At 40.4% G+C, this 17,640-nt stretch overlaps 1 protein-coding gene and 1 long non-coding RNA gene across 3 annotated transcripts; both read left to right on the top strand.

The window, feature by feature from the left end:
- The first annotated feature begins 5,874 nt into the window (after nucleotides 1-5,874).
- On the top strand, nucleotides 5,875-7,915 carry LOC106675835 (dispanin subfamily A member 2b). 2 transcript variants are annotated; one of them, XM_076886057.1, is made up of 3 exons: nucleotides 5,946-6,113; nucleotides 6,784-6,957; nucleotides 7,166-7,915. In XM_076886057.1, exons 1-3 carry the CDS (start codon nucleotides 6,102-6,104, stop codon nucleotides 7,319-7,321), a joined length of 342 nt encoding a protein of 113 aa, XP_076742172.1. In that variant the 5' UTR covers nucleotides 5,946-6,101; the 3' UTR covers nucleotides 7,322-7,915. The 2 variants fall into 2 exon arrangements, 1 of the variants encoding a protein (XP_076742172.1); XR_013099377.1 differs by lacking the exon at nucleotides 7,166-7,915 and having other exon boundaries at nucleotides 5,875-6,113; nucleotides 6,731-6,869.
- A 6,351-nt stretch (nucleotides 7,916-14,266) lies between these two features.
- Nucleotides 14,267-16,894, top strand: LOC101473676 (uncharacterized). Its single transcript, XR_013099378.1, has 3 exons — nucleotides 14,267-14,435; nucleotides 15,186-15,412; nucleotides 15,816-16,894. It is a non-coding gene; the product is annotated as an uncharacterized LOC101473676 (long non-coding RNA).
- The last annotated feature ends 746 nt before the right edge of the window (nucleotides 16,895-17,640 follow it).

Below are 17,640 nucleotides of genomic sequence, written 5' to 3'. Positions count from 1 at the left end.
GCCCATTAGGGGGCGCTGGTATAAATAGTGGCCATTTGAGTGTCTCTGCATTGCTTGCCTGTGATCTCCTTTTTGGTCACCTGACTTCCTCGGGGTGGTAGAGATCGTTTGTGGGTTACTCCTCTAAAGTCTCCATCGCGGCTGGTCGTAGCTATAGAAGCCTCCTCTGAGCTATTCTGCTTACGTTCTGTGACCCGGCTTACTTGGTACGTAATCAACTTTTGTTACGCTCTCTGCCTTCTATTGTTCTTTTATAGTAATTATTTATTATGTTTCGCAGGAAGTGTGGGCCTTAGTTTTGCGCCAAGTTACGTGAACTGAAGTGCTGCTGTTTTGCCTTGCTGTGCTTTTACCGTCTGTTCCCGTTGTGAGAATTCTTCCCTGCTGCTGTCAGCTTTTACAGTGGACGTCGGCGTGGACAACGGCCATATGCATGCCGGTTATCGGAGTCAGCTGGCGTGCATATTGATTGACTGTTAACTTATCGTCGTGTGGACGGCAAGTTGGAGCAGTACGGCGATTCCGTTTGCTCCAGATTTTAGAGTTTTATTCAGATTGTATGTTGTTTTATTGCTTTTGATTTGTAGTTTGGATTTTTGTTACACCACTGGTGGGAGGCCCTTCTTCTAGCTGTGGATCACCAGTGTGGTCCTGCAGTTGGGTTATCCCCCGGTGCTACACATTAGTTTGTTGTAATATATTAACATTTTCTTTGTTTCTTTTATTCAGATGCGGAGTGCCGACGTGGAGGAGACTAGGGTGCCTTGGTGGTGGGATCCCTTGAGTGTACACACCTGCCTTGTTTAGTTTATTAGTGTGAGTGTGTGTGTGATAGTGTGCTGCACTTGTGTTTTGGGTGTGTTTTCTTTCTTTAGTTTGTGTGTGGCATCCCTGCCCCTCCACTGGTAAGCCTCAGCTCTGAATACCTTTTTAAGCATATTTGAATATTTATGATTGTGCTTTTATATGGTGTTTTAAATAATTATTAATAAATTGTGAATTTGTTGATCATTGAACCTCGTCTCTGGACTGAGTATAGCGAACCTAAGTGCCTTTCTGGTGATTTAGTGTTACTTTCAGTATTCTCTGGGTGAAATTCCCAGGGTGGCGTTGTCTTTTTAAAACTGCAAAGAGTATCTACTTTATATCCCATCCTCGTCTCGCCACACTCGTTTTGAGCGAGGGAACCCCACAACCACAACCAAAGCAGACATGACGCCAGACCACCAACCTATGACTCTCTCCCCCACCGATGTAGGAGCGGTGCTGAGCAGGATCAATGTCCACAAGGCTGCAGGCCCTGATGGCATCCACGGGCGTGTTCTCAGAGCGTGTTCTGGGGAGCTTGCAGGAGTGCTGACAGACATATTCAATCTGTCCTTGGCCCACGCTGTGGTACCGGCCTGCTTCAAATCCACCTCCATCGTCCCGATACCCAAAAACTCCAACCCATCTTGCCTCAATGATTACCGCCCAGTAGCACTCACCCCCATCATCACTAAGTGCTTAGAGCGACTGGTCCTAGCACACTTCAAATCCTGTCTCCCCCCCACCCTGGACCCCCACCAATTAGCATACCGCCGGAACAGGAGCACAGAGGATGCAGTCTCCATCGCAATGCACTCTGTCCTCTCACACCTGGACAACAACAACACCTACGCCAGAATGCTGTTTATAGACTTCAGTTCAGCATTCAATACAATCCACCCCTCACAACTCATCAGGAAACTGACAGACCTGGGTATCAGTTCCCTCATCTGCAAATGGTTACTGGACTTCCTGACCAACCGCCCCCAACATGTCCGGCTGGATAACCGCTGCTCATCTACCATCACAATGAACACCGGTGTACCACAAGGCTGTGTGATGAGCCCTTTCCTCTACTCCCTCTTCACCCACGACTGCAGACCTGCTGATGGTTCCAACACCATCATTAAGTTTGCAGATGACACCACGGTGATTGGCCTCATCAGTGACAACGATGAAGCCGCCTACAGGGAGGAGGTGGATCGTCTGGCTGAGTGGTGCGACACAAACAACCTGCTGCTTAACACCGAGAAGACCAAGGAGCTCATCGTGGACTACAGGAGGAATGCTGACCCACATCCACCCATCCACATTAAGGGGACGGCTGTGGAGCGTGTGAGCAGCTTCAAGTTCCTGGGAGTCCACATCTCCGAGGATCTCACCTGGACGACCAACTGCTCCAAGCTGGTCAAGAAGGCTCACCAGCGCCTCTTCTTCTTGAGGACTCTGAGGAAGAACCACCTGTCCTCAGACATCCTGGTGAACTTCTATTGCTGCACCATCGAGAGCATCCTGACCAACTGTATAACAGTCTGGTACGGGAACTGCTCTGCCTCGGACCGGAAGGCGTTGCAGAGGGTCGTGAAAACTGCCCAGCGCATCGCCGGAGCACCACTTCCTGCCATAAAAGACATCTACAGGAAGCGGTGTCTGAAAAGGGCTGGGAAAATCATCAAAGACCCCAGTCACCCATCACATGGACTCTTCACCCTCCTGCCCTCTGGGAGGCGCCACAGGAGCCTCCGGACTAAGACCACCAGGTACCGGAACAGCTTCTTCCCCACAGCTGTCAGACTCCTGAACTCTGCCTCCTGACATCTGACCCACGTTAAACTCATGGACTGAACATACACATACCCACAATGGACAACTGTACCCTCAAACACAATAATAACATGGACTGAACCACCACTCACAACCACTAGCACTTTATATAGCCTCTGTAGAAACTATCTACACCCTCACTTATCTTAACTGCACTACTGTATAGCTCTGTGTAAATAATCATTCTGTACATTCGATAATCTTTAATCCTACAACTGTTTACAACTTGCATAGTTCCCATTTCTGTATAGCTGTATATCCCAGATTCTGTAAAGTTATTTATTTCATATTCTGTATAGTTTTTCATATTTATATCCTGTTCATATCCTGTACATAGCTTGTACTCACTACAGCCTGTACATACTTATAGTTATCATAATAGACCCATTTCTGTAATATACTCACATATCTATATTATTGCTAATATATATTGTAATATATCTATATCACTAAAGCACTTCTGGATGGATGCAAACTGCATTTCGTTGCCCTGTACCTGTGCATGTGCAATGACAAAGTTGAATTCTATTCTATTCTATTCTAATTCTATATACCCTAGTAAGCTATAGTACTTTTTCCTTTGGGAAGGTACCATCTGTGCAGTCTGCAATTCTGTTAAAGAAAGATGTTGAATCTATTTAAATATTGTAGAAAATAATTGATTTCTGTGCATTTCTTTTTTACAGGTACATTAAATTAAAGTTGATTATGTCATCACGAGGCGGAGGGTGGGGGGTGGTTCCCTATTTTTTTTTTTGCAGGGAGTTGGCAACGCTATCAGTTAGGTTGTTTAATAGTTCTGCTAAGTACTCTTTAAAATACCAGAATAGGGAGGATGGTGTAGGTTTAAGTTTATTAGATTGATCAGCATTACTGAACTATGAAATATTTTGGGTGCAGTGTGTTTTTGAATACAGATATAACAGAATAGCTTCAGTGTTTTGTTTTTTAAAGCTTAAGTATGAACTTATACAAAATGCAGCAAGATATTAAAAACAGTTTTATTGATTAAAAAATACACTATATCGGCTTCATATTGGTATCGACAGATATCCAAATTTATGATATCAGTATCGGACATAAAAACGTGGTATCAGACCATCTCTACCTTAAACCACAGTATTTAACATTGTCCCCTGAAAACTACAAACTTAACATAACAACACAGTGTGTTAAGTGGCAGTTGTGTTTGTTTGGTAATTAATTATGTCTTTATTGTATTTATTGATCACACCTACCCTACTATGAGTGTTTTGTCTTGCAAAAGTCAGGCCTCAACAACTGTATTTTGCTTCTTCTCCATCTCATTTGTATTCTATCTGTTTCACCACCAAGTGGCCAAACTCGCACTCTCTAAGATTGCGTTAAACAGTCTGGTCTAAAGATTCACTTCTAAAATGTCCATTTGATATTATTACATTAATTATAAACTCATGGAGTTATAAACTACAAAATTAGTTAGAAAATATAACAATAAAGAAAAATGGTGTTTGGTGATATTTGGTGAGTTGGCAGATCATTTCAACAGCTCAAAAATATCAACAAACGAACCTTTTTAGTGCTTTAAATGAAAATGTACATTACTGTATTTCCCAGGGAAAAATCATGTCTGACACATGAACTTGTACAGGGCAAAAGGCCTGGTATATCCTGGAAAGATAATAAATCACGGGGCTAACACTGAGTTAGATCTTATTGAGTTGAGCTGGCTAAGTTCACAAAGGGCAAAGAAACACAGAGCAGCATCAGCACAGTTTAGCTGACAGTACAAATTATCATGATCACTTATTTCTATGCAATTATATTCCCTATATGTCCAATCTTAGGGTGCTCCCACCAGCCAAACCCCACTTTAACTCTAAGGCAGAGGTTCCCAAAGTGTGGGGCCCGCCCCGCAGAGCCATTGAGAGAGAGAGAGAGAGAGGGGGGGGGGGGGGGCTGTATGAAAAAAAAAAAAAAAAAAAAAAAAAAGAACGCTTGGACACTGCTAGCATCATGGACACACACAAACGCAAAGCAGGAGATGAAGCATCGCCAAATATGTTTCCGAACCAACTTCCTTCCAAGCCAAAGACTAGAAAATATGGTGAAGCATATCTTCCCTCTGGCTTCACCTGCACAAGTGCCAAGGTAGGTCTCCCCTGCAGAATTGGGTTTCCCTGCGTCGGGAGCATGGGCTCTCCAAATCACGGACAAACAGTATCCCACATTCTTGATTTTTAGTTCACAAGCACTTCTTGTAATAACTAACTACTCCTGACGTTTTGGAGCTGTTAGCTCTTTATACAGTAAAGTTACAGTGGGATACAAATGATATCGCGCTCATCCTGCCACAATTTGTTCCCCCGGTTCAAATCATGGACAAACAGTATCCCACAGTTGTTTATGTTTTTTAACCCATTTTGCAGAGGCATTGAAAAATGTAGCTTTAGCTCTTTCCACAGACTTTCAGCTGGATTCAGGTCAAGTGACTTTGGCTTTATTTTCTTTCTCTAAAAAAAGCTGAAAGTGAGCAGATTTTTATCAAGATAGTCTTTGTATATTTTTACTTTCATCCTTCCTTCAATTATACGAAGCCTGTCAGTCCCGCTTGCTGAAAAACATCCCTACACCATCATATTCTAACCTCCAGATTCCACTTGGTCTGGTGTTTGTGGAGTGATATGCAGTGCCTTTTGACCTCCAAACATGGTGTGTATTGTAGCATCTCATCTGGTCTCATCTGACCAGATTATATTCTCAGAGTATTTCACAGGCTTGTCTAAATGTTGTTTAGCAAAGTTTAAACGCTCTTCAACTTGCTTTTTCTTCAGCAATGGAATCTATGCATTCCATTGCAGGTGCATAAAGGTCACAGTGGTTGACCTCATTACTTATTGTCTTTGAAACAATTTTCCATGCTGATTCCAGATCTTTCTGTAGTGCTCCACAGGTGCACTACTTTCTTGGCAACTGGATAACTCTTCTGGTAATTCTTTTCACTCCTCTGTGTCCTGACCTCCAGTGTCATGATTTTACTTGCCTTTTTTGCATCTCCATTTCATCGTGTGTTCAAAATTCTTTCCCTGTACTGTTTCTCATTAGAACACATAATTTATGGACATCTACTGGATGGATTGGTACTCACATCTGCTGAGAATTTCATGTCAATACCACCTTTCAAAATATATTTACTTAGAAAAGTGTTCAATGTTTGTTTTACCTTCTGTATCTCTGACCATCACTGTAACAACAAAGGCTGTGTTGAACTTCCTTCCTTATCCTGTTTGATCATGCCAATGACGCAAATTCCTGAACCCACACAGCACAACACAAATGTAAAACGAAACCAACGTCTGCTTTCAATTCCTGTATGCTGAGCACACTGTTACGCTCACATAATTACAGACGGCTGAGAGCAATGACCGACATGTTTCGTGATACTGGAAACGAAGATCGGGTTGTCTTAGTAGAGTCTGAGGAGAGGCACGATGAACTTCAAAGTAGGAAAACTTTTTAATTTCCATTTCCTTTTGTGTCTGTGTAGCTGTGTCTGTGTAGCAATGCTGTCTGTTTTCATGATGAGGCTGTTGCACAATGGGGGAATCTTGTGAAAGACTTTTTCTTGAAGTTTCTCTTCCATATATTGAAGTTGTGACATAAGAATCTTTATGTTTCTCTTTGGTTGTAATCAAAATTGAATTTTTGTGGCTGTGGTGGTTAGTACAGTTTTCAGAAGACGACATCTGCATTTGTTCTGTGTTAAATGTAGGCTTCAGAATTGGGGGAGGGGTGGTAGGTGATGTTTATGTGCTCAAGCCCTCTGACACTCAGCATATTTCATCCAGCATGTCAGACCTGTTAAATGTAAAAAGCAGAAGAGAGATTTTATCACTGTGCGTAAGCAGATTTTTCATTCATAATTCAAAGATTTAAGAAAAATTCAGTTGCGAGGACACAACAACCTTTTGGAAAAGCCTGGACCCCAAAGACACAACTGTTACTGTTCAGTTTCTAACAGAGACAACTGCTTTAACTCTCTCACTGCCCAAAGACTTCAAAAATGAAATGATCAATGTCAGTAACTCTTTTCAATATCTTTCCTCTCTCCAAACTGCAGCTGAGCTCAGACCAGTGAGAGCAATGAAACCTCCAGCTTATGTTCCAATGCAGGTGAGGACCTATGATGGGCCCTCTGGACAGCCTGGAGGATCTGTATTGGTTCAGCACACCAGTGTGAACATCGTCACTGAGCCTCCAAAGGACCATATTATCTGGTCCCTCCTCTGCTTTGCCTACTCAAACCCCTGTTGTCTTGGACTTGCAGCTCTCATTTATTCTATCAAGGTGAGGTTAATTAAATCAGTTTTTTGAGCATCTGTTATTCTTCTGAGTGTTTGTGTCTGTGTGTGCATTTGTGTGCATGAATAAATATATCAGTTTTTAACTGTCTGCTTACTATGACCTACATTATATTGATTTGACCATATAGATCAAGTTAATATCCATGAACTCCAACTACACTTTTACAATCTATATGTTTCTGTCCTTTTAGGCCAGAGACCGGAAGGTGGTTGGAGATTTGGAGGGTGCACGGCATTATGGGGCCACTGCTCGCCAGCTTAACGTCACCTCCACAATCCTGGTTGCCCTTGGACTCCTGTTTTTCATCATTACGATGATAGTTGTATTGGAAGGGGTATATCATTAAACTCTCAAAGTAACAAACCCTGACAAAACGCTTCCTTTTAACAGATTGCAGTGCATTGCTTGCTGCTGTGACTTTGGATTTGGATGATAAATATTAACATCAATTTTATTATCAGTCTTCATTATGAGATTTTGACTATGATTTGTCTCTGTTGGCAAGTCTTTTGTTTGGAAAAGATCACATTTCATATATATTGTTTTTTCATATTTCAGTGAAGGTAAATGCATATAAAGATGATTTTTAGCCAATTAAATTAATGTTTGTGCCTATCTATCTACACCCAGGTGAAAAATAAGCACACTGCATTTGGCGTCTGCTAAATTACATACGGAACAATGAATGACAGTATACGGAATTCTTCTTTGTTCACAAAAACCTTTTTTCTGTAGCTGTGGATCATGCTGCATATTCACTGACAGGGATCTCAGCTCATTCATGGCAGGAAAATCTTTTTATTGAGATGTTTCATTTTCCACTCACTAATATTCCACAGAAACAGTGTGGACATTTCATCCCCTTAGAATTTGTTCGATTTAGAGAATTAAGAGTTGATTTGTATGCTATGTTATAATAAATATAATCTTTGAGATTTAACCCTTTAAAGCCGGTCGGAGCGGACACGCTCCATTTTGCGTAACTATTTTTAAATCCCAGTAGCACTGCAACCACGTAAGCTAGCGCAATAATTTTTTTTGCATATGAAACCGGAGGAGTTGTACTTACATCTTATGCCATCAGCTTGTCCTCGGTCACAGTTTCCTTCCACATATAGCTTTGCAAAAACTGCATAAAAAGCACTTGCAGCAACAAAAACATACTATTCCAGAAAAACGCTTTGCCGATCCGATCAGCTGTTTGTAACACTTCCTACGTCCATCAGCGTGAACTGTCGCATGTCCGCCATGACCTGCCCGAAACCGGAAGTGACGTCATTTTGCGCCAATGTAGTTTTTTTTTTTACCATCGGGGACTTATGAGCCTATACTTGTGTTTTTAAAAGTTATGTTTGACTTTATGACTTTCTGTGTCATTTCTGGGATGCTTAGGACTCATATTGCACTGCTGGAAATAGTTTATTTTGATGCATATGCTGTTATTTTGCAAATTTGCATTATAATATTTATTTTCGTTTTTCCTGCAATATATGAAAATTGGTGTATTTCAAAAATAAAACTATGAAGACACTTAAAATTAATCTTCTGTGATGGGAAACTAGTTTGTGCAACTTTTTTGTATTTACAGTTTTGAGGGATAAGCCTCTTAAATTTCTCTAACTAGAAATATATGTTAAAAAAACAAAAACAATTTTCAATTTTTTTGTAGTTTATTGCACTTTTTGGCAATTTATGTAATTACTATGCACTTAATGCAGACATATTATTAAAGTTTGGGCTATAATGGTTGTATTGATGTATAGCAACTTGAAATGCTCCCAAAAATGGCTCCACAGCATGTAAAAATATAATATAAGCTCTGGCGGACTTGGTTCTATGGTAGGTCTTAAAGGGTTAAATGGTGTTGGACTGTAACTCATTAAAAATGTATTTCCTAGGGTTGGGTTTTTTGTTTGTTTTTTAGATTCCATTGATTTCCAGGAGCTCTTGTAGCCTCGATAGCAATTCCTTCTTCCTTTTTAGAAATGAATATTGTAGTTTAATATCTTAGAATGGAAATAGTCTACTTCTGAGGAATTGTTGTTTTCTCCATCTCACCCCATCCCTTGCATCCTCCTCTGTTACACCAACCCTCTATACACTATACCCTTGAATCTTTTCTGTGGTCTTCCTATTTACTTATGAAGCCCCTATGATATGCACCGTATTTTGGATGGAATCCAATAGAATGATACTCCTGGTGGTAACACACATTCCAGCCATGTATTCCAGCCCTAACCCTAACCTTAATCCTAACTTAACCCTACCCATAATCTTATTCCTAACTCTGTCTCAGACCTTCAGACAGTGCACATCTCTATTGAGAGCCCTTCAACAGCCACAACTTCACTTTTTTTTCTCTTTTCATGTGCTTCTCACCTGAGGAAAGCCAAATCTTGGCCAAAACATGGCAGTACAAGCACACGCATCATTGATTATTTTATTTGAGGAGTTTTAATGTATTTTTTTTTCATTTCAGTTTTTTCTATTTCATTTTTGTTCATTAATAAATATATAAATAAAGTTTTATTTTCATATAAACACATAAAAATACATTTATTAAATAACATAACAGATTAAATTTCATTTTATTTACTTAGAATAACAAAGCAAACAGGGGACACAAAGTACACACAAATAATAAACAACACAGGACGAAATCTCACGAAAAAACCAGGGCTCATAAATATTTTGTACTTGTAAATCAGGATTTGTATGTGTAAAAAGAATTTGTGTGTGCGTAAAAAAGATTTTTGTGAGGACTTTGCCAAAAAATACGTGTGAATAGTGTGAATACAAGTAAAAATGGTAAATGGCCTGCATTTGTATAGCACTTTTCTAGTCCCTAAGGACCCCAAAGCGCTTCACACTACATTCAGTCATTCACCCATTCACACACACATTCACACACTGGCGATGGCAAGCTACATTGTATATTATTATTATTATTACTCTCAACAAGCAGCGGTGCTGCCGTTGGGAACTTGACCCATACCAAAGCGCTTACAGACGGAGGATAGTCCTCCCCCAGCTGCTATCAGGGCAGGAGATGTTCACACCCCTGCGTCGAAACTGCAAATGAATCGCGCATGAGCAAAGCCGCTGCTCCCGCACTGACTGTAACACAGTCAGTTCTTATTTTACTCTTATGCTGCTTTGTGGATCACAAGGTTTAAAACTACTTGTAAGCGCCAGACGTCTGCTTTATATTTTTATTTACGATTGAGTTCATGTTTGTTTTATAATTCATAGATTCATTACATAAGTCATCTTTTCAGTATTAATAAATGTGAAAATATATGTGTTTACATAAAGTAATTTTAAGTCACTGTTTTGGGATTGGAACCTAAAAGGGGGTACCTCTCACTTTAAGTATGTAAGTGCAATAGTAGCATGAAACCCTGTATGAGAGGGAAGGGGAGGAGCATGGACAGAGAGGTTAGGAGTCAAACACTGAATGACGTCATTGCGTAATTTGCATATAATTGGTCATGCTAATATAATTGTAACCTACGTTGTTGGAGAGAGAAATAGCATCGTGGAAGAGACATAAAGTGAGTAAAAACGTCCTAAATGCATTTAGAATTTATTTAGAACTACAAATTAAATTTATTGTAGCAATTATTGTTTTTTTTAATGTCACAATTCCAACCCTGCTCCTTTATCCGGGCTTGGACCGGCAAAAGTGACCCGAAATAGGCACTCTGGTGGACTTACTTTGTGTGTGTGTGTGTGTGTTTATAAGTAGTTTTAAACCTCGTGATCTACAAAACAGCATAACAGTAAAAGAAGAATTTACTGCGTTACAGTGCGGGAGCAGCGGCTTCGCTCATGCGCGGTTCATTTGCAGTTCGGATGCGTAGGTGTGAACATCTTCTGCTCTGATAGCAGCTGGGGGAGGACTATCCTCCGCCCGTGAGCGCTTTGGAACGGGCGAGGTGCCCACGGCAGCACCTGCTGCTTGTTGAGAGTAAAAGCGATACCCGCTTTCAGGTCAAAAAGTCATCATAAATAAGTCTCCAATAACACCAGAAAAAGTCGCCAGATTTGTCACTAGTCGCTTTTTAGAAAAAAAGTCGCTAAGGGGGTCTGAAAACTCGCTAAATATAGCGACAAAGTCGCTAAAGTGGCAACACTGCCCTCCAATAGCCAAACCCATCTGTTCTCTGATTGGATTGTTAAATTTCTAATTGACATGACATTGGCCAATCAGATGAAAGGAAGAAAAATAGGGTCAAAATTCATACTTGTAACTTGAAACTTGAGTGCAGAGTTTCACATGTATTTTTTGGCTAAGTCCTCACACAAATCTTTTTTACACACACAAAAAAAATTCTTTTTAGACATACAAATCCTGATTTACAAGTACAAAACTGATTTACAAGTACAAAAAATTTATGACCACAATTTGAGCCCATAGAAGAACACTTCCCAGGAATTTTCCGGGGTCACACGGGGCACGCTGTTGGGGGACGGGCAGTGCCCTTCTTGTCTCCCGGCTGATGACAGGCTCAGTCCTCAGTTCATAACCTTATTCTTAACCTTAACCACAACTTTAATCATATTAGATAGGGTTTTCCAAAGTGATTCATGATGAGAAAGTAAAATAAATGCACATGTGTAGATTAATTCCAAATGGTTCTCATGTTTCCACAAGTGTAACATACTGGCGATTTGTCACGTAGCGTCGGTATGTTATATTTTGGGATGAGGACGTCTGACCAGCGTGATACGTCAGGTGAGACGTCATTCAGGTCTGGTACCTGAAATTAACCTGGTATAAAAATATAAATATAATAAAAATATAGTTTTCATCCATGCATTTTTGCAGTATTATTACTTGACGTCTTAATTTTCTTTGTAATGAAATAGAATAGTGTTTCAACAAGTCCTTTGACAAATGCTTTGACTCCATGCGCATCAAAAAGTTTTAAATATTAAGGTATGTGATTGTCACTCTGCTGTAGTACAGCTCTGCGTTATCTCCTGAGAAAGCGGAGCTGTGCACTTTATATAGAAATGTATAGTTTTTGTAGAATGAGCCTTACTGAATAAAATGCCAGCAATGACAGTATTTAAATCTTTTTCTGCTCCTAAATTTCCCCCTCCATCAAAATGTGAACACCAAGAAAACCAAAGAGATCATTTTCATCTTCAGAAGGCACAGCACTGACTTGGCCCCCCCCTTTGTGGAAAGGGTCCACAACAACTTCTGGTTTCTTGTCATCCTCATCTCTGCTGAGATCTCCTGGACAGACAACATCACAGCGGCCGTCAAGAAGGCCAGCAGCGGCTGAACTTCCTGAGAGTCCTCAAGAAGTACAAAACAGACTCCAACCTGCTGCTGACCCTCTACCACACCTCCATTAAGAGCCTGCTAACATACTGCATCACAGTAAGGTATGGCAGCTGCACTAAGGGGTATAGAGTGAGGCTTCAGTTGAGTAGTCAAGTTAGCTCAGAAGATCATCGGCTGCCCTCTCCCCTCCCTGATGGACATTTATTCCTCCCGCTGTCTCAGCAGGCAATGAACATAATCAACAACATTTCCCCACCCTGGCTTTGACCTGTTCAACCTGCTTCCCTCAGCGAAGCACTACAGGTGCATCAGCACAAAGACCCACAGACTCAAGAACAGAAGCCATAACCACCCTGAACTCACACATGCACCAATAACACAGTTCCACCGCCTATTTCAAGACTTCCCTCTATAAACCACCACAGAGTAATAACCCAAACTGTATATGCACAAGACTATTTATTTACATATTTGTTTCCTTTTTCCCGGATTTGTTTATTTTGTGGATTTTATGTATATATATATATATTTTTTTTTCTAAATACTGTTCATATGTATATAGTGCTGCAGAAACTGTGCACCTCGCCCCCATTTCTTCTCCCACATGTTAGCACTGAGTTTGAGATGCTCTGTATCTCATTGTACATCTGTATAGTGACAATAAAGGCATTCTATTCTATTCTATTCTATTCTATTCTATTCTATTCTAAAATACAGTCAGTGTTGATCAGAGGATGATGCCATTTGGAGCCTACAAATAAAGTGACACTATTAACCTTTTCTTTGTAGTTTCAATTATACGAAGCATGTTGGTCCCATTTGTTGAAGAACATCCCCACACCATCATGTTCGTACCTCCAGACTTCACTGTTGGTCTGGTATTTTTGGGATGATATGCAGTGCCTTCTGACCTCCAAAACACGGTGTGTATTGTAGCATTGTCATGGTCCTGGCTCATTTTGACCCAGCGTTCTTAGTTTTCTTGTGTTTTTGTATTTTGTTCTTTATTTATTCCATGGTTTCTAAGTTGTTCTGTTAAGATGTTGCTTATTAGATTTCCCCTCGTTACTTTACCCCCTGTGTGCCCCCTCTGTGTATCTGTGAGTCTCGTTTCTCCTCCTTGTGTTTTATTTCATGTTTTCCTCAGCCCGCTGTGTCTGTGTTCTCTCCCCCTCTCTGTGTCTGTGTTCTCTCCCCCTCTCTGGTCTGCGTCTCTGTATACTTCCTGTTTTACTTTGATAGTCTCCCGTCAGTGTGCGTCAGTGTTGTGTTTGCTCCTGCCATGTCTCGCTATGATTATCACTGTCACCTGTGTTCCCCGTTAACCGTCTGTGAATTTATGTCCACGTCTCCCTCAGTTCTGTGTCGCGTCGTCAATGTCTCATCCCTGAAGCTGTGTGATTTTTCCCTGTGTTTCCTCGGTCCTCAGTTTAGCATTCCCAGTCTAGTTTTGTATCATTGTTAAGCCTGCAATAAAGCAGTGATTTTTGAGTTCAATTCTGTTTCCATGAGTTTTGCGTTTGGGTCCTCACCTGCCTGTGCACAGCCAGTTCATGACAAGCATCTCATCTGGTCTCATCTGACCAGACAATATCCTCAGAGTATTTTACAGGCTTGTCTAAATGTTGCTCAGTAAAGTTTAAATGTTCTTCAAGATGCTTTACCTCATTACTTATTTTCTTTGAAACAATTTTCCATGCTGATTCCAGATCTCCATTTCCTCATGTGTTCAAAATTCTTTCCCTGTAGTGTTTCTCATTAGAGCACATAATTTATGGACATCTACTGGATGGATTGGTACTCACATCTGGTGAGAATTTCATGTCAATACCACCTTTCAAAATATATTTACTTAGAAAAGTGTTCAATATTTGTTTTACCTTCTGTATCTGATTGTCACTGTAACAACAAAGGCTGTGTTGAACTTCCTTCCTTATCCTGTTTGATCATGCCAATGACGCAAATTCCTGAACCCACACAGCACAACACAAATGTGAAACTAAACCACCAACGTCTGCTTTCAACTCCTGTATGCTGAGCACGCTGTTAACTTCACATAATTACAGACGGCTGAGTCCAATGACCGACATGTTTCGTGATACTGGAACTGAAGATCGGGTTGTCTTAGTAGAGTCTGAGGAGAGGCATGATGAACTTCAAAGTAGGAAAACTTTTTAATTTCCATTTCCTTTTGTGTCTGTGTAGCTGTGTGTGTGTAGCAATGCTGTCTGTTTTCATGATGAGGCTGTTGCACAATGGGGGAATCTTGTGAAAGACTTTTTCTTGAAGTTTCTCTTCCATATATTGAAGTTGTGACATAAGAATCTTTATGTTTCTCTTTGGTTGTAATTAATGTAATTGGTGGTGCAGTATTGGTAAGGTTAGTACAGGTTAGTACAGTTTTCATTTTTTTTTGTTTTTTGTACAGTTTTCAGAAGAAGACTTCTGCATTTGTTCTGTGCTCACTTATAGAAAAACAATCAAGATGTTAGGGTTGGGGGGGGGGGGGGGATCTGTTTAATGACTTCATGTAAAAAGCAGAAGAGAGATTTTATCACTGTGCTTAAGGAAATTTTTGATGTCACTGCATGCTAACTTAGTTTGTGTCACCAACTGTGAGTACAAAATCCTCAAAAAAACGTGTGCTTTGTCCCAAAACATTTATTCACAGTCATATTATTTACATTATTTATTTGTTAATTTATTTAGTGAAGTCAGATTTCAGGATTCACAGATTTAGAAAAATTCCGTTGCAAGGACAATGCAACATTTTGGAAATACCTGGACCCCAAAGACACAGCTGTTACTGTTCAGTTTCTAACAGAGACAACTGCTTTGCCCAAAGACTTCAAAAATGAAATGATCAATGTCAGTAACTCTTTTCAATATCTTTCCTCTCTCCAAACTGCAGCGGAGCTCAGACTAGTGAGAGCAATGAAACCTCCAGCTTATGTTCCAATGCAGGTGAGGACCTATGATGGGCCCTCTGGACAGCCTGGAGGATCTGTATTGGTTCAGCACACCAGTGTGAACATCGTCACTGAGCCTCCAAAGGACCATATTATCTGGTCCCTCCTCTGCTTTGCCTACTTAAACCCTTGTTGTCTTGGACTTGCAGCTCTCATTTATTCTATCAAGGTGTGTGTGTGAATATATACATTGTACCTACCTGCCTATCATATCTTACCATATAAATCAAGCTACATGATCATGGCATCGAACACAACCAAAGCTGAAGTGCAAATTTCTTTTTTAAAAACTACAACACTGAAAGAAATATCTTACATTTGTTATACAGTTTACATCATTTCCTACACTGATAGTAACAAAGAAAATATATGGGCACAAAAAAACCCCACCAGTGAAAGAGCACCTGGGATTATTATTATAATTGTTTGCATTTACTAAAAACATGAAGCTTAACTTTGTCAAATAATGAAACTTGGGCTATGCTTAACATTTGCAGTTTCAGTTTACAATGGGATAAAGATAATTACATTATAATTACACCATTACAAACTATATGTTTCTGTCCTTCTAGGCCAGAGACCGGAAGGTGGCCGGAGATCTGGAGGGTGCACAACATCATGGGTTCATTGCCCGTGGGCTTAACATTGCTGCCACAGTCCTGTTTGTCATTGTACTCACGATTTTCTTTATTATAATCAGTGCTTTGTTTGCAAATGCACCTGCTTATGCTCACAGAGAACCATACTATTATCATTTTAACAGAGATTAAGTTGCTTGCTTCTGTGACTTGTTATTAAGCCTCATATTGGGGCGATCGTGGCTCAAGAGTTGGGAGGTCGCCTTGTAATCGGAAGGTTGCCGGTTCGAGCCCCGGCTTGGACAGTCTCGGTCGTTGTGTCCTTGGGCAAGACACTTCACCCGTTGCCTACTGGTGGTGGTCAGAGGGCCCGGTGGCGCCAGTGTCAGGCAGCCTCGCCTCTGTCAGTGCGCCCCAGGGTGGCTGTGGCTACAATGTAGCTTGCCATCACCAGTGTGTGAATGGGTGGATGACTGGATATGTAAAGCGCTTTGGGGTCCTTAGGGACTAGTAAAGCGCTATATAAATACAGGCCATTTACCATATTTGGTACAAGAAAAAACACAGCTTCAGACCCACTGTTTAATTTAAAAACTAAAGGTGTGCTCCAATAGTTCATTTTGCTTAGTCTCTCAGTTAGGAACTGTGGCAGTAGTAATAAAAGCTGTTCCAGTTACCCAATTACTAAGCAAAAGTGCTTTGGTGCTTCCTTTATTGCTTCCTTTAGCATAGGATACACTGGAGCATCCTTTATGAAAATGAAGAAGAAAAAGGCATCCCATAAGTCATTGCAACAGACCATCCGGCCATTCATGAAAACAATGGACATAATAAACAAAGTTGCACAGATCGTGTGAATGTTCGTTGTAACATTTTTCTTTTCATTTCATGAACTCCTGGTATATTTCAGCGTTTATAATAACTGTTTGTTAAATAAATACTTGCTGTTGAGTTGCTTTGCATGAAGAATGCAGTATGCTATGTAAGCTCAAGATTTTGATCTACACTGACTGATCAAAGTGTGCTTAAACTTCTCTGTAATCACTGTTCTTTAGTAAAATCTTTCTGTTGTACTACAGTTTTCAGGATTCATTTTTATACACTATGGGGCAGATTTACTAAGTGAGTCCAATTATTGTGATATTGCAATTGCAGTATGATCTATGATCTATTTACAAAGATGCAGGCTGTTCATATCAGTAAAAAACAGCATTCTGTCCAGAGTCACAAAAAGTTACCTGAAATCAAAAAGATTAGCTTTTAACAGCTTTTGTTTTCATTGCCCTGCTTGAAAATCATTACTAGATGAGCAGGTTATAGAGGTGTAGTAGCACCCCTTTTAAGAGTTATCATGAAAGAGTCTGATTTTTTAAAAAACAGGAATGTTATACCTGCACATATATTGGCAAAAGTATTCAGGCAACCATTCAAATCATTGGATTCAGGTGTTCCAATCACCTCCATGGTCAGAGGTGTATAAAATCAAACAGCTGGCATGCAGACCGCTTCAAAAAACGTTTTTGAAAAAATGAAGTGAATTGAATTCCAGCATGGTACTGTGATAGGATGACACCTGTGCAACAAGTCCAGTTGTGAAATGTCCTTGCTACTAAATATTCCACAGTCAGCTGTTAGTGGAATCAAAACAAAGTGGAAGTGACTGGGAATGACAGTAACTCAGCCACAAAGTGGTAAACCAAATAAAATCACAGGGCGGGGTTAGCAGATGCCAAGGTGCATAGAGCGCAGAGGTTGGCAGCTTTCTGCAGTCTCAGTTTCAGCTGGGCAGCTGCATCTGCACCTTACATCACTAAATGCA

This window comes from Maylandia zebra, linkage group LG7, assembly GCF_041146795.1.
Source record: "Maylandia zebra isolate NMK-2024a linkage group LG7, Mzebra_GT3a, whole genome shotgun sequence".
NCBI classification, from domain to species: domain Eukaryota; kingdom Metazoa; phylum Chordata; class Actinopteri; order Cichliformes; family Cichlidae; genus Maylandia; species Maylandia zebra.
This window is presented reverse-complemented; position numbering and strand designations above follow the sequence as displayed.

Bases quoted from the DNA above. Each gene is read 5' to 3' on its own strand.
- LOC106675835 (XM_076886057.1), top strand. The intron at 6,958-7,165 runs GTGAGGTTAATT...CTGTCCTTTTAG, and splicing joins CTCTCATTTATTCTATCAAG to GCCAGAGACCGGAAGGTGGT.